The sequence below is a fragment of the Mercenaria mercenaria genome, chromosome 16 (genome assembly GCF_021730395.1).
Source record: "Mercenaria mercenaria strain notata chromosome 16, MADL_Memer_1, whole genome shotgun sequence".
Taxonomy (NCBI): Eukaryota; Metazoa; Mollusca; class Bivalvia; order Venerida; family Veneridae; genus Mercenaria; species Mercenaria mercenaria.
The window spans coordinates 24,237,046-24,257,280 of record NC_069376.1 but is presented as its reverse complement, the minus strand read 5'-3'; the positions used below and the strand labels follow the sequence as shown (position 1 = coordinate 24,257,280).

General features: G+C 37.1%; 1 protein-coding gene across 2 annotated transcripts in view; it reads right to left on the bottom strand.

The window, feature by feature from the left end:
- The window catches only part of LOC123540212 (lipid droplet-associated hydrolase-like), a 31,785-nt gene that overhangs the window by 9,337 nt on the left and 2,213 nt on the right, over positions 1 to 20,235 (bottom strand). For both annotated transcript variants that reach the window (XM_045325046.2, XM_045325045.2), the window contains exon 2: positions 1,375 to 1,502. In XM_045325046.2, the coding sequence (XP_045180981.2) occupies positions 1,375 to 1,486 (112 nt within the window). In that variant the 5' untranslated portion in view covers positions 1,487 to 1,502. The remainder of the gene's footprint in view (positions 1 to 1,374; positions 1,503 to 20,235) is intronic.

Genomic DNA, 20,235 nt, shown 5'->3' with positions numbered 1-20,235 from the left:
TTTTTCTATTATTTGACCTACTGACCTAGTTTTTGAAGGCACGTGACCCAGTTTCGAACTTGACCTAGATATCATCAAGGTGAACGTTCTGACCAACTTTCATGAAGATCTTGTGAAATATATGGCCTCTAGAGAGGTCACAAGGTTTTTCTATTTGTAGACCTACTGACCTAGTTTTTGACCGCACGTGACCCAGTTTCGAACTTGACCTAGATATCATCAAGATGAACATTCTGACCAATTTTCATGAAGATCCATTGAAAATTATGGCCTCTAGAGAGGTCACAAGGTTTTTCTATTTTTAGACCTACTGACCTAGTTTTTGAAGGCACGTGACCCAGTTTCGAACTTGACCTAGATATCATCAAGATGAACATTCTGACCAACTTTCATAAAGATCCCATGAAAAATGTGACCTCTAGAGTGGTCACAAGCAAAAGTTTACGGACGGACGGACGGACGCACGCACGGACGGACGGACAACGGACGACGGACACCGCGCGATCACAAAAGCTCACCTTGTCACTTTGTGACAGGTGAGCTAAAAATACAGTCTCTATTGAATGAACAATGTTCTACGTTGATTTGACCTAGTGACCTAGTTTCTGACCACAGATGACCCATATTCTAACTTGACCTAGATTTCATCAAGGCAACCATTCTGACTAAATTTTATGACTATCCAGTGTAAAATGCAGCCCCTATTGCTGCCTATTGCATACACAAGTTTTTTCTTTAATTTGACCGGGTGACCTAGTTTTTGACCCTAAGATGACCCATATGCAAACATCAACTAGATTTCATATAACCAAACATACTGATTAAATTTCATAAAGATGTAAAATGCAGCCTCTATTGCACACACAAGGTTTTTCTTTGATTTGACCTAGTGACCTATTTTTTGACCCCAAATCACCCATTCTGGGAATTGGCCTAGATTTTATTAAGGTAATTATTCTGACAAAATTTCATGAAGATCAGCTGAAAAATACAGCCCCTATCAAATACACAAGGTTTTTCTTTGATTTGACATAGTGACCTAGTTTTTGACCCCAGTTAACCAATTTTCAAACCTGGCCTAGATTTCATCAAGGTTATCATTCTGTCAAAATTTCATGAAGATCAATTAAAAAATACTCTATTGCATACACAAGGTTTTTCTTTGATTTGACCTAGTGACCTAGTTTTTGACCCGAGATGACCCATTTTCAAACTCGTCCTAGATTTCATCAAGGTAATCATTCTGACAAAATTTCATGAAGACCAGTTGAAAAATACAGCCTCTATCACACACACAAGCTAAATGACGACAGACACCAGACATCGAGCGATCACAATAATTATTGCTCAGGTGAGCTAAAAACGTATATATACCTGGTATAACAATGAACATTGCTTTAGTGTCTGGTGAAATCTTGCCATATTTTAACACACTGGTTGGCATTCCAAGTACATTGACAAAACCCATATCTCTCTCTCTATCCATATCTTCCAGTCAGAACCTTAAACATTAATTTTGTAACAGCTAGACATTATCTGCAACATAACTTTCATCTTAAATTATAAACTAACAAGAGGGTCATAATGATCCTATATCCCTCACCTGTTAAACTCAGAACTGGAATCATAAAGATAAACATTCTTACCATGTTTTATGAAGATAGGGTCTAAATGTGGCCTCTACAGTACACTAACAAGCTTTTCCTTTGATTTAACCGGATGACCTAGTTTTTGACCAATATAACCCAGTTTGGAAATTGGTCTAGGAATCAAGATAAGCATTCTTACCACGTTTCATGAAGATAAGGTCATAAATGTGCCCACAAGTATTAACAAGCTTTCCCTTTAGAGCTCCAGATATTTACGCAATTAAAGTTTCAGAAAACCCAACTGAATTCATACTGTGTGCATACTGAAATGCAATTGAAATTCCTAATAAACAATACATAAAAAATCGCTTGCATATTGCATCTTCCTTATTAAAGAACGGGAACGAGACTTTATTAATGCTAGACAACTGCTGAACAGGTTGCTATTTATCAGAACAAGAGCTGTCCGTAAGACAGCCAAGCTCGACTATTCGAAATATTGTCACAGAAGCAGGAAATTATTACCCAAAATGTTAAATATCAAAAGAGTTTTAAGTTCGAAACGGGACATAATTTGACCAAAATGCATATCAGAGTTATGGGACTTGATGCTATCAACTAGTTTAATAACCCCGAAGAAACATGTTAAGTTTCAATTCCATATCTGCATTAGTTTTGGAGATAGTAACTTGCATGTAAAACTTTAACCAGAATTTTCTAAGTCCAAAAGGGGGCATAATTTGCTCAAAATACATGTTAAGAGTTATGGGACTTGACCCAGTGAGGTTGGTAACTGACCTAGAAAAAGAATAAATAAGTTTCAAAGCTATATGCCTTTTGGTAATAGCTGTATGTACTTGCACGCAAAACTTTAACCAGGATTTTCTAAGTCCAAAAGGGGGCATAATTTGCCCAAAATACATGTCAGAGTTATGGGATTCTATCAACTAGTTTTATAACCCCGAAGACACATGTGAAGTTTCAATTGAATATCTGCATTAGTTTTGGAGATAGTAACTTGCATGTAAAACTTTAACCAGGATTTTCTAAGTCCAAAAGGGGGCATAATTTGCTCAAAATACATGTCAGAGTTATGGGACTTGGCCCAGGGAGGTAGGTAATTGATCTAGAAAAAGAAAAAATAAGTTTCAAATCTATATGCCTTTTAGTAATAGCTGTATGTACTTGCACGCAAAACTTTAACCAAAATTTTCTAAATACAAAAGGGGGCATAATTTGGCCAAAATGAAGGTCAGAGTTATGGGACTTGGTGCTATCAACTAGTTTTATAACCCCGAAGACACATGTGAAGTTTCAATTCAATATCTGCATTAGTTTTGGAGAGTGTAACTTGCATGTAAAACTTTAACCAGAATTTTCTAAGTCCAAAAGGGGGCATAATTTGCTCAAAATACATGTTAGAGTTATGGAACTTGACCCAGTGAGGTTGGTAATTGACCTAGAAAAAGAATAAAGAAGTTTCAAAGCTATATGCCTTTAAATGATAGCTGTATGTACTTGCATGCAAAAACTTAACCAAGGTGTGACGCCGACGCCGACGCCAGGGTGAGTAGAATAGCTAGACTATTCTTCAAATAGTCGAGCTAAAAATCATAGGACTGTTCAGTCGACTGATTGGTGTTATTTGGACGGTTTGTCAACAATTTTTACGCCAATAACGTAAAAAATCTCCATATTGTACAGAACAATGTTAAATAACCTAATATTGCAGGGATTACTTTTGGCCGTGATTTCGTGAAATTCTTGCATTATTTTGGCAAAAATCACATAAATTTTGCTCAAATGTGATTAAAATTCTCAAGGCCAAGGATCTTTTGCCAAAATTGAGATAAGTGTTTCACTGCAATGTGAACTTGCTGTTACTTGCTATATCATATGACGTTTATTAGGCACATGAATTTCACTTTTATCTAGAGCATCCAAGGCAAAAATCACCCACTTTCGTTAAGTGTTAAAATGCCATTGAAGAAGGAAGGGAAGCGTTTGGAAAGCCAAACTTTGCTTCCATTTGAGCAGACAAGTAGCAATGAGAATAACAACAAGGTGGAGAAACCCCTGGTGAAGCCCCTTCATGAAAAACAAGAGCTGCCACTAATGGTGACAAATGCCCCTCAGCGCCTTGACCTTTGACCTGGTGACCTTGACCTTTAACCTGGTGACCCCAAAGTCAGTAGGGGTCATGTACTCAATAAGTATTATCAGCATGTGAAGTTTGAAGGACCTGGGTGCAGTGGTTTGCGAGTAAAGTGCCTTCATGCAAAAAGTTAACGTTGTGACGAACAAACTAACAAACGGACGGACAGTTGAAAACTAATATGCCTCCCTTTGAGGGCATAAAAAACAATGCTGAACGCCCAAAATTCCAAACAAAATGGTTGTATCAGTGATTCATTTTGAAATCTGAAGATACAAGTCCATGGGACTCACATATTTTGAAACAATGAGTCCCAGCCAGTGAGTAATGAGTCAAAAAGGGACTCAATATATTATGAAACAGTAAGTCCCAAATTTGAATTGTTTGCTTTTTCACATCCTGTACATTGTATATTGGTTGAATGATTGATTGATTTAATGGGTTTTACATCCTATATATCTGCACCAGAATTGAACTAAACAGAATGAGGAGAAAAAAAACTGTTAAGGTTGTATTTTGAAAGTTTCTTTTCTTTAAAGCTTTGTTCATACGTTCATTTTTATGTTGTCAGTACAGATTGTGCAGTACATATAATCTTCACTTTCGTCATAGTGTAACCACGAATAAAGAGTGAGCCATTTAGAAACAAATTTTCTTTTTTTCTAATCTAGATTTTCCGACATGCTTGCAGCCGCTGCTTCATTTTCTGTTGAAGTGCTCACTTCTTCGGTACCCGACGATTCACTCGAAGTTAGACCAAAAGAAACAGAAAGTTTTTGCTGTTTGTGATCTAAATTCAGCTGTTTTTTCAACGGCATCGTCAGATTGTTGAAATATTTTGGCCGAAATACACGGGTACTTAGGAAACAATACTCCCAAACATAATCTAAATGACCGTCACCGATTGGTTAAAAAAATCACTACTGTCCAATCAGAATATGCTTTACAAATCAAATGGTGATAAAGTAGTTTTGACACATGAAAATTATCCACAACATCCATTCTACTTTTTAAACCATTAGAGTGAATGAGTTAGATTTTACGTCGAACCGACACAAAAAGGCCATATATCAGGAAGTAAACGAAGGTACACATTATGTCAGTGAAATTGTTTGCGTACCGCGGCTGCACACATTTCAAACTAATGCGTCCCCCCTGAAAAATATGCGTCTTTGACGCAGGATGCACGGCAAAATGAATCACTGTTGTATTATTGAGGGTAGGGTCATTAATGAGTTTGACTTCAAAGCTGTACTGGCCTAATGGAAGTGTATCAAGGTCAGAAAGATTAAAATATAACTGAACTTCTACTTGGACAGAGCAGCTTTGAAGTTTGTTCAAATAATAGGACTTCTCTGGACAGCGTGATAAGTATTGACTGTTGCTGTCTCCGTCATGTCCAACTTATTCTGCATATTTCTGTTAGGAAATCCCAAACAAAATCCGTTGGGAACGTTTCTGGTACAAAGTATTCATAATGATTACATCTCTGATAATGAATTTATGACATTATAGCATACACTTGCCTCGCTGACATTTTATTAATGTATTTTGTGTTTTGTTTCTGCAATTCAGTGTCATCAGTAGTCTGCCCTTTAATGAAACTGGTATCAGGGTAGATATCTCCCCCCACCAGTCACATCATATTATTGCAGATTTAAGTCTCTTATTAAACAAGAGGACCATGATGGTCCTGAATCGCTCACCTCTTCCCACATGACCCAGTTTTGAGTATGACGTTGTTTTTTCTATTATTTGACATAGTGACCTAGTTCTTGAGCTCATGTGACCCAGTTTTGAACCTGACCTAGATATTATCAAGATAAAAATTCTGACCAATTTTCATGAAGATCCATTGAAAAATATGGTCTCTAGAGAGGTCACAAGGTTTTTCTATTATTTGACCTATTGACCTAGTTTTCGAAGGTACGTGACCCTGTTTTGAACTTTACCTAGATATCATCAAGGTGAACATTCTCGCTAATTTTCAAGAAGATCTCATGAAAAATATGGCCTCTATTGAGGTCACAAGGTTTTTCTATTTTTATACCTACTGGCCTATATTTTGACTGCACGTGACCCAGTTTCGAAACTGACCTAGATATCATCAAGGTGAACATTCAGATCAATTTTCATGAAGATCCATTGAAAAATACGGCCTCTAGAGAGGTCAAAAGATTTTAATAATTTTAGACCTACTGACCTAGATTTTGACAGCAGTTGACCCAGTTTAAAACCTGACCTAGATATCATCAAGATGAACATTCAGACCAACTTTCATACAGATCCCATGAAAAGTATGGCCTCTAGAGAGGTCACAAGGTTTTTTTATTATTTGACCCACTGACCTAGTTTTTTAAGGCACGTGACCCACTTTCAAACTTGATCTAGATATCATCAAGGTTAACATTCTAACCAATTTTCATGAAGATCCATTCAAGGGTATGGCCTCTAGAGAGGTCACAAGGTTTTTCTATTTCAAGACCTACTGACCTAGTTTTTGATCGCAGTTGACCCCGTTCAAACTTGACCTATATATCATCAAGATAAACATTCAGACCAACTTTCATACAGATCCCATGAAAAATATGGCCTCTAGAGAGGTCACAATGTTTTTTCATTATTTGACCTACTGACCTACTTTTTGATGGCACGTGACCCACTTTCAGACTTGACCTAGATATCATCAAGATGAACATTCTGACCAATTTTTATGAAGATCCATTAAAAAGTATGGCCTCTAGAGAAGTTACAAGGTTTTTCTATTTTTAGATCTATTGACCTAGTTTTTGATGGCACGTGACCCACTTTCGAACTTGACCTAGATATCATCAAGATGAACATTCAGATCAACTTTCATACAGATCCCATGAAAAATATGGCCTCTAGAGAGGTCACAAGGTTTTTCTATTATTTGACCTACTGACCTAGATTTTGACGGCACGTGACCCACTTGCGAACTTGACCTAGATATCATCAAGGTGAACATTCTGACCAATTTTCATGAAGATCTCATGAAATATATGGCCTCTAAAGAGGTCACAAAGTTTTTCTACTTTTAGACCTACTGACCTAGTTTTTGACCGCACGTGACCCAGTTTCTAACTTGACCTAGATATCATCAAGATGAACATTCAGACCGACTTTCATACAGATCCCATGAAAAATATGGCCTCTAGAGAGGTCACAAGGTTTTTCTATTATTTGACCTACTGACCTAGTTTTTGAAGGCACGTGACCCAGATTCGGACTTGACCTAGATATCATCAAGGTGAACGTTCTGACCAATTTTCATGAAGATCTTGTGAAATATATGGCCTCTAGAGAGGTCACAAGGTTTTTCTTTTTTTAGACCTACTGACCTAGTTTTTGAAGGCACGTGACCCAGTTTCGAATTTGACCTAGATATTATCAAGGTAAACATTCTGACCAATTTTCATGAAGCTCTTGTGAAATATATGGCCTCTATAGAGGTCACAAGGTTTTTCTATTTTTAGACCTACTGACCTAGTTTTTGAAGGCACGTGACCCAGTTTCGAACTTGACCTAGATATCATCAAGATGAACATTCTGACCAACTTTTATAAAGATCCCACAAAAAATGTGACCTCTAGAGTGGTCACAAGCAAAAGTTTACGGACGGACGGACGGACGGATGGACGGACGACGGACGCTGCGCGATCACAAAAGCTCACCTTGTCACTATGTGACAGGTGAGCTAAAAATATGACTTAAATTCCAGGGGTGTAAATTTTTTTTTCACACCACTCGCCCTGCAGGGCTAGTAGCCAGTAATATCTACTCGCCCTTAGTGCACAGCCACTCGCCCTAATAATTGACATTTTTAATACTGTCACTTTTATGAAAGGAGTATTATGTACAATAGTATAGAAATTTTCCCGAAAAATATTTATTTTGAAAAGTGTCTAAAAAATTTGGACACAATAATCATCGTCCATCCACCCGTGTTGAAAGAGAGAAAAAAAATGTTAAAGATTATCGGTAATTATTCAGTTGATAAACTAAGTAATTGACCTTGTTTTCATGATCAATTTACACCCCCTCAAAGAGCTAAAAGAAGTGTGTCAGTATCTTGACATCTGAAGTGGCGATCAAAGCGGTATTTTTGCTCGAGATTGTCATGGCATTACGTCATGTTTTCGCGCCATGTGACACATCACTGTCTGATCATACCGCATCGGTTCTTAAAATTGCTGAGAAATAGAAATCAATAAAAAGTTTCTTCTTTAATTTGTTATCAAAAGCGAATGTGCTATATCCCGTATAAAAGGTAAATGTCTCAAATGATAGTTACTATAGTGGATATCCTACCTCTGTGACCTATTTGCCCTCAAGGAATTTACATAATTGTTTGACAAGAAAAACTTTTAAATTGTTGGTCAAAAAATACATGTACAAAGATTCATTTAAAACTTATTAAAAACCGCAGTGACATCACATTGCTTTATTTTAAAATCGCATTTCTATTTACGTTCACGAGGTCACCCGTAACTCTATTCTGCCGCACTAACACAAATCTGTTTGCCAAAAATCGTTTTACTCCATGTATTGTAATTGCTGCCGCTTTTTCATTATTGTAGATTTTTTTTATTCTGTTTTTTGTACTTTCTGGTCAAAAGTCTGAATTTTATGCCTAGAGTATTCATCATTTATTTACTTTTAGAAAGAAATAAGTAACTAAGATCGCGCTGTTTGAATTTTTACAAATGATTATATGAAAATTCGACCGTTTTTATAGAATTTTGCCTACATTTCTGTTGATATCTTATTAAAATCATTATAGAATTCAAATAGTATTATTTCTCAAGAGGTGCTGAAAACTTGAAGCGAAAATGTTAAAAAATGAATGCACTACGCACTGTTTTTGTGTACGTGTCGATGTAAATTACATATTACGATAGGTCGCACGTGCTTGTGGAATGGAAAATTACCGGCATGACGTTTTGATATCTTTACGATTCGCGGGTAAATTCCAGTCAAACCAGGTAGCGACTGAACCATCTCAAAGTTTGTTGACGTTTTGGAATGTAAGGACTTAAAAAACCACTCGCCCGATCGGTCGAGTAAACAGCGAGGTCCACTCGTCCTACTCAGACTTTAACTCGCCAATGCGAGCGGGCGAGTGGAATTTTACACCCCTGAATTCAACCCATCTGAAGTTTCTACATGAATATTAATGTTTCATTTATTAAAGCAAGTAATTCTGACCAGTATGTTATGACTTTTTTTGATTTTTCAATGTCTTTGTTTTCCTAACAGTAAAATGCAGATATGGGAAAGGTTTAGAGAGATGACAACTTTAAAATATCAGATCATAAAACTAGAGCTGCTTTTGAAAAAAGCACATGTCTCCCACAACTGCCTTATCAGACTTTCAGTGCTTTGATTATAAAAAAAAAAGTTTGAAAGGCCATAATTCCAAAGTGCCTGGGCCGATTTGGCTAGTTATCAAACTAAGCCTAGGACTTACTGGCAAACACATTTTGTTCAAGTTTGGTGAAGATCGAATGAGAAATGTTTGACTTAAAGACTGCGGACAAGATTTGTGACAGACACACAGACAGACAGACAGGCACAGACACACACACACAGAGGAGAAAATCAATATGTCTCCCACACCACTGTGTGGTGTATGCATAATAAGTTAACCCCAATAAGCCAATTGAAACATTTTTTAGAGCTCATAGAACACAAAATGCCCCAACCCATCCCCCTGATGCATTCAGTAACTGCACAGGGAACAAAAATTATTTGCTCACTGTGAACAAAGATTCTACTGTTCTGGTCCAATGTGACCTTGACCTTTGATCTATTGACCTCAGAATCAAGCAGGGTCATCAGCTGGTCATGATCAACCTTCCTATTAAGTTTTATGATCCTAGGCCAAAGCGTTCTCAACTAATCAATCTGGAACAGTTTAACTGTTCCATGTCGCTGTAACCCGGACCTTTGTCCTAATGAATTCAAAATCATTATGGGTCATCTGCTGGTAATGAATAACCTCCCTATCAATTTTCCTGATCCTAGGCACAAGTGTTCTTGAGTTATCGTCTTAAAACCGTTCATTGTTCCTGGTCACTGTGACCTTGACCTTTGACCTACTGATCTCATAATCAATAGGGGTCATGTGATGACCAACATTCCTATTAACTTTCATGATCCTAGGCCCAAGCATTCTTAAATTATCATCCAGAAACAGCTTAACTGTTCCGGGTCACTGTGACCTTGATCTTCGACCTACTGACCTCAAAATCAATAGGGGTCATCTGTTGGTGATGACCACCTCCCTATTAACTTTCATGATCCTAAACCCAAGCGTTCTTGAGTTATCATCTGGAAACTGTTCAACTGTTCTTGGTCACTGTGACCTTGACCTTTGACATACTGATCTAAAAATCAATAGGGGTCATCTGCTGGTGATGACCAACCTCCCTATCAACTTTCATGATTCTAGGCCCAAGCATTCTTGAGTTATCATCTTGAAACCATTTAACTGTTCAGGGTCGCTGTGACCTTGACCTCTGACATATTGATCTCAAAATCGATAGGGGTCATCTGCTGGTGATGACCAACCGTCTATCAACTTTCATGATCCTAGGCCCAAGCATTTTTAAGTCATCATCCGGAAACCGTTTAACTGTTCCGGGTCACTGTGACCTTGACCTTTGACATACTGATCTCAAAATCAATAGGGGTCATCTGCTTGTGATGCCCAACTTTCATTATCCTAGGTCCAAGCATTCTTGAGGTATCATCCGGAAACAGATTGGTCTACATTCCTACAGACAGACAGACAGACCGACATCTGCAAAACAATATACCCCTCCTTCTTCGAAGTGGGGCATAAAAAGGCTACTCAGATGTAAAAGCTCAAAGTTTACTCTTACTGAAAGGAAAAAAACATGTGAACCCTACACTCAGATACAACTTCCATCAACCTATTCAGGCACAGAATTTTGGGTTACTGAAGTTATGTTAAAGGCAGTGGCTATTAGTAAGGTACCATAATTCTAGCTTCTGATTCTAGGATTACGAAAGCTCTGTATTCCTAGACAAACCTATGAGGATAGACTAGGATTACAGAAGTATTTACGGATAACATGGTGTAGTAACTTGATGGTAATATTTAAATGAAATTTGGTCACTTTAAAGACATTCAAAATTAGAAACTTTTCACCGAGAGATTTTTCAAATTTTATATCATTTTTGGGGGAGATAATCGGTATTGAAGTTAACATTGATGCCTATGGGAAATATATAATTTCTTTGATTATGAGAATCTGAACTTCAGTTTCGAGAAAATTTTGTGGCAGAAAGCTGCATTATATGATTCTGATATAAATATCAAAAATAAATCTAAAATTCCCCGTAGGGAATAGGAGAAAATCATTTTTTCTAGTTTTCAGGGGAGATAACTCATGAAAAACCAAAATTAACAGGGGAGGTAATCTAAAGGAAATGTTTGAGAACTTCTGTCACTATATAACTTGTCATTATGCACCTTATTTCTATCGTTGGACATTTTTAAAGCTTAAATTATAAAGTTGTATGCTTTTGGTGAAATTGAGGCCTATTACACCATGTTATCCTTAAGAGGCATGTCAAATATATGTTAATAAATGCATAAATGGTGTTGTAGACTTACTTATTTCACTTAAAATAGGACCTGCGTTAGTGATTATTTAACATATACGAGGGTTGTCCTAAAATAACGTGACAAACTGCTTGTTTATGAACCAAATTTTGCCATCATATACTCTCTGCCACGGTCAAGACAAAGTCTGTGTCTATTTACCCATGTCATATACACACGTTGATACCAGTCTCTAGACTCTCTACTCAAACTATGGTTGAACCTTTGTGTCTCTAGCGTAAGATCATGCAGATCATCAAATCTCTGGTCCTGTATATGGTCTTTTAACTGCTTTTAACATGCAATGATGCATAGTCTAACGGTCAACCAACATTCACTTTGTCCTTATCATCAGTCGTCCCATCTGCAAATCTGTGATGCCATTTGTATACTAAAGCTCTCAACACATTTTTATGCTTGTCTAGAGTCTTCATTTCTTTTAAGTCCAAACTGGTGTCATTTGAGGCTCACACAAAACTCTATGACGGTTCTGTGTGCCGCCTTGTCCGCTGACGTCGCCATTTTCGCGTACATCTAGAAACAGATTAACCTGGTAGAACTGTCACTGCACATGCATAAACAACGTCAGATCTTTAAAACTTTTACATATGACGTTAAAATATATGATGTTGATGTGTACAGGACTTTTAACGCCTAGCGCAATGGGCTGTAAGGAAACTGAGAAAAACATCAAGGAAGACAGCTTATTAAAACGGAACGTTTTTAGGCTGCGCCGGTTATACCACGTTGATCCTAACAATAGTCCGATATTTTTAACGACAGCATTAATTCGGCATAAACTCTCAATCAAAATCTTTGAAAATAAATTATGTACACTTTCTGCAAATTTCATTAAGTTCGGACTTTGATGAATTATTCAAATCAAATTTGTCTCGCTGTTTTGGGACAACCCTTGTATATCATACAAATATAATGGCATAATCTATGAAGGACCCTAATATTCTAGTAGTCTGTGGAGCCCTTTAATCTAGTTTCATACTTGACATTTGTCATAATATTATTACAAACCTGACATGTTTTCATTAATAATTGATTAATTCTGGCCTGACATTTTGTTGATGACCAAATGTTGACCAAATGTGATTATTTAGTATAGTTAAGAAATCAACTTATATCGTGTTGATTTTGCCCGATTCTAATTCTGCGCAGGTGGTTATTCCTATGGAAGGTGAAGTCACTCAACAGATATATTTTCAACTGATTTCGGAAATGACATGTAATCACATTTGGTCATTGTGTTACAAATAAAATGTCAGGTCTGAATTGATGCAAACATGTCAAGCTGATGTGTGACATTATTATTTTAAACGTGAAGTATAAGACTAAATTCAAGTTTCAAGAGATCTGGTAAGAGATTTGTACGGAAAAATTTGCACGTATATACACAAACATAGATCTATAATTCTGTAACTGGTTTAGTTGAAAACACTTGGTCAATATGTTTTAGTTATTCAATATTTATAACCTATGTATTTTACATCTACATCTGTACAACCAACAATCGATTTCTGATTTATTTAGAAGACATATAGCCACTTCCACTGGCCTGGTGCACAGTAAAGTGCCCAACTGGGTTAGCATCTAAGTCAAAAAATAAAGTTTTTACTTTGCCTTGAAAAATACCCTTTTTCTACACCCCGACATGTTGTGTACAAGGATCAGTACCTAAACAGATAACTTTTTGGGAAATTTTTTGAAAAAGTGGATTCAAGTTGCCACGTCGGGTTGGGGACATACATTACATGTACATCTTCATTCAAATTAGATTCCTGCTGTAAATGTTTAACTTTTATACAAAACCAGTTCTTTTATGTGTATTTTCTAATAGTTTGAGGTCACAGATCAAGAAAATATAAGCCTTTCCTCTTTGCTTTTCCATTTTTTAAAAAAAAAAAAAAAGCTAATTTCTATGAAATTACATTTATTTTCTGTTTATCATAAAATTCACTTTACTCTAAAATTTGTAAAATGCAACATTTACAGCAGGAAAACACCTTTTAAGCAAGTAGTTAATACAAACAACAAAGTAGAAACATAAATACTTCTACTCATATTACATTTGAGCAGAAAATATCATACATAAATAGCACCTGAAATGGGGGACGGACATTACATAAAATGACTGGTTCAGCTTTTGCAACTATAATGTGAATGAATTACATGAATTACACTGAAACTCAAATTTCTTAACTAAGGGAACATTTGCGTCATTTCAATAGGTAACATGTCTATAATTATAGTAAATGGTTATACTAAATGATAACAAGAGCACTGCATTGCGGGTGCAGACGCTCATCTGATTTTTTTGTCTCTGTTTAATAGAAATATTGTCCTACCCATGATTTTCTAAGTCCAAAAAGGGTTATAATTCTTGCAAAAAGCAGAATGGAGTTATGTTTATTCCTGTATAGGGTCAGCTTATGATGGTGAACAACTGTTGCAAGTTTCAAAGCAATAGCTTTGATAGTTTAGGAGAAAAGCTGACCTAAACACAAAACTTAACCAAGAAATCTGATTTTCTAAGTCCAAAAGAGGCCATCATTCTTGGAAAAAGCAGGACGGAGTTATGTTTATTCCTGTACAGGGTCAGCTTATGATGGTGAACAACTGTTGCAAGTTTCAAAGCAATAGCTATGATAGTTTAGGAGAAAAGCTGACCTAAACACAAAACTTAACCAAGAACTCCGATTTTCTAAGTCCAAAAGAGGACATATTTCTTGCAAAAAGCAGGACGGAGTTAGGTTTCTTGCTGTACTGGGTCAGCTTATGATGGTGAACAAGTATTGTAAGTTTTAAAGCAATAGCTTTGATACTTTAGGAGAAAAGCTGACCTAAACACAAAACTTAACCAAGAAATCTGATTTTCTAAGTCCAAAAGGGGCCATAATTCTTGCAAAAAGCAGAATGGAGTTAATATGTTTCTTCCTGTACATGGTCAGCTTATGATGGTGAACAAGTGTTGCAAGTTTCAAAGCAATAGCTTTGATAGTTTAGGAGAAAAGTTTACCTAAAAACATAAAACTTAACAAAGAAATAGATCTGATATTTTCTAAGTCCAAAAGGGGCCATAATTCTTGCAAAAAAGCAGGACGGAGTTATGTTTCTTGCTGTACAGGGTCAGCTATTGATTGTGAACAAGTGTAGCAAATTTCAAAGCAATACCTTTGATAGTTTAGGAGAAAAGCTGACCTAAACATAAAACTTAAACAGGCAACTCCGACGCCGATCAAGTGATGACAATTATTACTCATCATTTTTTTTTTCAAAAATCAGATGAGCTAAAAAGAAATTCATTTCAGACATTCATTTAGCAATCAAAAAGCTAGTGAGATTAAAGTATTTCATTTATACTAATTTAGCAAACGTATTCTTAGTGTTATTAAACAGTTTTTGTTATAATCAGCTTTACAATCAATTCTTCACTGCATATGCAAGTACTGATCTGTTTCAAACAAAACAAGAGCCATGTTAGACATGGCCAATCCCCCCGCCGGGCATATTATAATTGAAGGCTAAAGTTCCTGGCAAATTAGTGTCTGAAAGTATTCATTTTGGGAGAAGCTTTGAAAAACCGTTTAGTTGTGGTCCACATCAGGGGTTTTAAAGATGTGGAAGAAAGAATTATTCAGTGGTGAGGTGGTTTACTGCTAAATTTTATTAATTTTCATGAACAGTATAGCTGTATGATGTTTTTCTATATGGCTACTGTAAAAAGAAGGAATGGAAAGCTAACAGGGAACAAGAGTGCCAGAATGTCACAATATATGCCTGTCACTGCAAATTTCTTTACTCTAGCAGCTGTATTTGCAAATGGAATTTTAATTTTGTGGTTGTTAAGTAATCATTGTAAGTCTTTTGTTTTTCTAAGTCCACAAAAAAACTCCTTACCAGGTAGAGATGTCTTAAAATACACCTAAAATTGGAAAGTAACATCCAGGTTGTACCACAGAAAAGTGGTCTTGTTTTTTCCCTTTGGTCAATTATGAAAATGTTACAACATAAGTTATTTATAGTAACAACTAATGGAAGTTAATCTTAAAAAAAAAAAAAAAATTGTAAGTCCACACAAAAATCTTTACTAGGTAGAGATTGGTCAAAATACACCTCAAAATTGGATGTAGCATGCATGTTGTACTACTGAAAAGTGGTCTTGATTTTTCCCTACGACTAGTAATGAAAAAGTTACAATAAAAGCTATTTAAGTAACAACAAAGGGAAGTAATTCTAAAGAAGGGAACTGTGCATGACACTTCATCTCATGATGGTGTATAGTTGTGCCAAGTTATATCAAAATCCCTCCATGCATGAAGAAGAAATGCTTCGGACAAAGTCATTCTTGTATCTGACCTTTGGCCTCTAAGTGTGACCTTGACCTTAGACCTAGGGACCTGGTTCTTGCGCATGACACTACGTCTCGTGGTGGTGAACATTTGTGCCAAGTTATATCAAAATCCCTCTATGCATGAAGAAGAAGTGCTCCGGACAAGGTTTTCATTCTTGTATCCTTTGACCTCTAAGTGTGACCTTGACCTTAGAACTAGGGACCTGGTTCTTGCGCACGACACTCAAACTCGTGGTGGTGAACACTTGTGCCAAGATATATCAAAATCCCTCCATGCATGAAAAAGAAATGCTGCAGACAAATTTTTTAAAGAAAATATGATAAAGGGGAATAACTCAAAAAGTAGGCAAGGTAGAGTTATTGTTCTTGCACACTGCACTTCCTCCCAATGTGTCCTATCAGTGTATGAAGTTTGAAGAAAATCCCTCCAGTACTTTTGGACAGGGTTCATACAGCCAGACTGACAAAAAATTCAAGGGGTTTTCAAGGAGTTTTCAAGGACTTTTATTACGTTTTCAAGGATAAGCAAAAAATTGAACAAGCACTTATTACACACGAAATGACTGGCTTACAATTGGTGAACACTTCTTACATCCAAAATGACTATCACGTGATATAAGTTTTTCTATAGAGTTCCAATTTGCAATTGATCAACACTTTATCACACACAAAATGACTGGCAAACAATTGATCAACACTTCTTATATCAACAGCGACTTATCATGTCATATAAGATCAAGTTTTAGGTGCCTCTGGCTGCTGGGGGCGAAGGTGGAATAGTAAACACATCAATAGTCCTGGCTTCCAAAACTCTAAATGCCGCTTTTTTATATTTTATTTTTTTCATAGTTGCGGCTTTAGAGTTTTGGACCAGGCCTACTATGAAACCATACCAAAATAAAAAGTTGTTCAACTTTTCGTCGCAAACGTAGTCAACTGAAATTTTGAACGAAGATGTATGGATATCTTGATAAAGTAATCACTTCTACATCAGTTAACACCATTTATCAAATTCTGGAAGCAAATCTTACAATAAAATCGCCGATATTTACAAGTCACTGCTAGATCAGCATCATTTCGGCGGCCATTGTTGAATAGCTACAATGAGATTCTCGCATGACGTAACAGCGCGAGCCGCTAAAAATACACATGTAGAGTCTCTAGAGTACCTTGTAAACAAAAGAAATGATTTATACATACAAGTTTTCTTAAGGATTTATCTATGAAAGTAATAATTCAAATCAATTTCAATAAAAAATAACCATTTTCCCAAGTTTTTGTGCCACCGGGATGCTGATGCAACTTTAAATACGAAGCGGCACACGTGAGTGCTCTCTTAGCGGTTCGCGCGAGTGAAAGGTCAGTCTCGTATTTCAAAGGAGCAAGATGGCGGCGTAGAGTAAACGTTTCAGACCAGTTCGAAATTTTCAGGTAGTTCTGCCATCAATTATGGGTTTTAATGTGTAAAATTTGGCACAATGGTAGATTTTACTATATATTAACTGATCAGAAAGTGCTGCTGCTGATTTCTTTTAAAATGTACAAACGCGAGCGTGTCAGATTTCTGGCACAATTATTGGTATGATTTCCCTACGGACTGCACTTCAGCTCTCCCGTCCAAATCCAGTATATAAACCGAGAGAGCTGAAGATCTTAAGCTAACACATCAAGAGTGGCCGTTGGTGACTCTCGATCAGGTACATTTTTCTTGTGCTTCTCAGACTTGACGTGCGATTTCAGCGCCGATTCACCCATTGAACTAATGTCAATAACTTTGTTACAATATTTGCACATGGCTTTCCGTTTGTTTTCGTGCTCGACCAGCCATGGATAGGATACAAGCCACTTTTTGTTGAAAATACCAACATTTTCTTTAATATCGGTAACGGAAATGGTGTCCATAATTTTTACATGTCGTAATTTTCCTAGTCCCAGTCTGTTTAAAACCCGTATCGTACGGTACACATAGGTTATGTAGACATAAACATGGCGATGCGTCAAAGCGTCTTTTACGATCTATTTTTATTAAGCTGACCAAAATTTCTGAAGAAGGAAATTCAAGGACTTTTATCATAAAATCAAGCACTTTTCAAGCAGTTTTCAAGGCAAGAAACGAATTCAAGGAGTTTTAAGGAGGTTTTTGCAAATTCAAGCACTTTTCATCTAGCAGCTTGAAATTCAAGGAGTTTTCAAGTCTGTGCGAACCCTGTTGGAGTTATGCTCCGGACAAAAATTTTAAAGAAAATATGATAAAGGGGAATAACTCAAAAAAAAGGCAGGGTAGAGTTATTGTTCTTGCACACTGCACTTCCTCCCAATGTGTTCAATCAGTGTATGAAGTTTGAAGAAAATCCCTCCAGTACTTTTGGAATTATGCTCCGGACAAAATCTTTTAAGAAAATATGATAAAGGGGAATAACTCAAAAAATAGGCAAAGTAGAGTTATTGTTCTTGAACACTGCACTTCTTCCCAATGTGTTCTATCAGTGTATGAAGTTTGAAGAAAATCCCTCCAGTACTTTTGGAGTTATGCTCCGGACAAAGATCGTTGCGGACGCACGGACGGACGCACGGAGAGCATTTCTAATATCCCCTTCGCCTTTGGCGGGGGGATAAACAAGAGCTGTCACTAATGGTGAAAAATGCCCCCCCACAGCACCTTAACCTTTGACCTGGTGACCCCAAAGTCAGTAGGGGTTGTGTTCTCAGCATGTGAAGTTTGAAGGTCCTGGGTGCAGTGGTTCGCGAGTAAAGTGCCTTCATGCAAAAAGTTAACATTGGCCCCTGTGACCTTGACCGTTGACCCCAAAGTCAGTAGGGGTCATGTACTCAATAAGTACTATCAGCATGTGAAGTTTGAAGGTCCTGGGTGCAGTCACAGGTTCGCGAGTAAAGTCCCTTCATGCAAAAAGTTAACATTGGCCCCCTGTGACCTTGACCTTTGACCTGGTGACCCCAAAGTCAGTAAGGGTCGTATTCCCAATAAGTACTATCAGTATGTGAAGTTTGAAGGTCCTGGGTGCAGTGGTTCGCGAGTAAAGTGCCTTCATGCAAAAAGTTAACATTGGCCCGTGACCTTGCCCTTTGACCTGGGGACCCCAAAGTCAGTAGGGGTCGTGTACTCAATAAGTACTATCAGCATGTGAAGTTTGAAGGTCCTGGTTGCATTGGTTCGCGAGTAAAGTGCCTTCATGCAAAAAATTAACGTTGTGACGAATGAACTAACGAATGAACGAATGGACAGACAGTTGAAAACTAATATGCCTCCCTTCGTGGGCATAAAAACATACATGCAGTACAGGTATTCTGATTCACTTTGCTGAAGATTTCAATTTGACAGTTCTCTTTTATACACACTGTTTTTAAGTAAAAATGTCACAAAATAATATATTTTACTGATTTTTAATGCTTTTTGCGCGGGAGGCACATTGTGATGGTGGTACATCAAGGTTTCATGATTTTTATAATTATTTGGAGCAAGTAAGCCCGACCTGTATTTTATGACTTTCTGATATTTTAATGTCTTCGTTTTCCAGTAAAATGCAGATACGGGCAAGGCTTAGAGGGATGACAACTATATCCCTAAATACCCTGTTTGCAGCTATCTTCGCGGTACTAAGGGAATAAATGAATAAAATATCTCCATAAATTAGAAACATGGGAAAGAGTCTGGCAAATGGAATTTAACCCTGACAAATGTGATATCCTTAGAGTAAGTAGGAAGAGAAATCCCATTATTTATCCTTACAGGTTACAGAGTTAAAGTCCACCTCATCAGCTAAGTACCTAGGAATAACTATCTCCAATGATTTGAACTGGTCACAACATATAGAAAACATAACTTCTAAGGCAACCTCTTCCCTTTGATTTATCCAGAGAAATGTCAAGACAGATAACACAAGGGTTAAAGAAGCTACATACACCACCTATGTCCGCCCCCAGCTAGAATACTGTTCAACTGTGTGGCATCCCTGGCAGAAATCTCTCACCCATAAACTTGAACGAGTCTACAGGTCAGCAGCTAGGTATGTTATGAATGACTACAACTATACAAGCAGTGTAACTGAAACGTTAAAATCCCTAGAATGGAAAACTCTCCAGTATCGTAGGTTAAAATTTAAAATTGTTCATTACTTTTGTTTTACAAAGTAAGGACCCAGACCGTTGCAACTGACCAAGGTTACCTGACCCCCATTAGAAATCTGAACTACTTGATCCCGTATTCCAGCACTCAATACATTGCTAACTCTTATTTCCCTAGAACCACCCGTCTCTGGAACTCCCTCCCCACATCAGTCAAAGCTAGCCCCAGCCTCAGTATCTTTACAGAGAGGCTGGCGGCAGTCACCATGTAATTCTTCCATTCTGTCCTATTTTAACTGTAGCATACTGTCCTTTTATCGTTTACTTTTAATACTGTAATATACTAAATTTCTTTAACAACTGTTTCTCTGACAGCGCCGACCAGTCATAA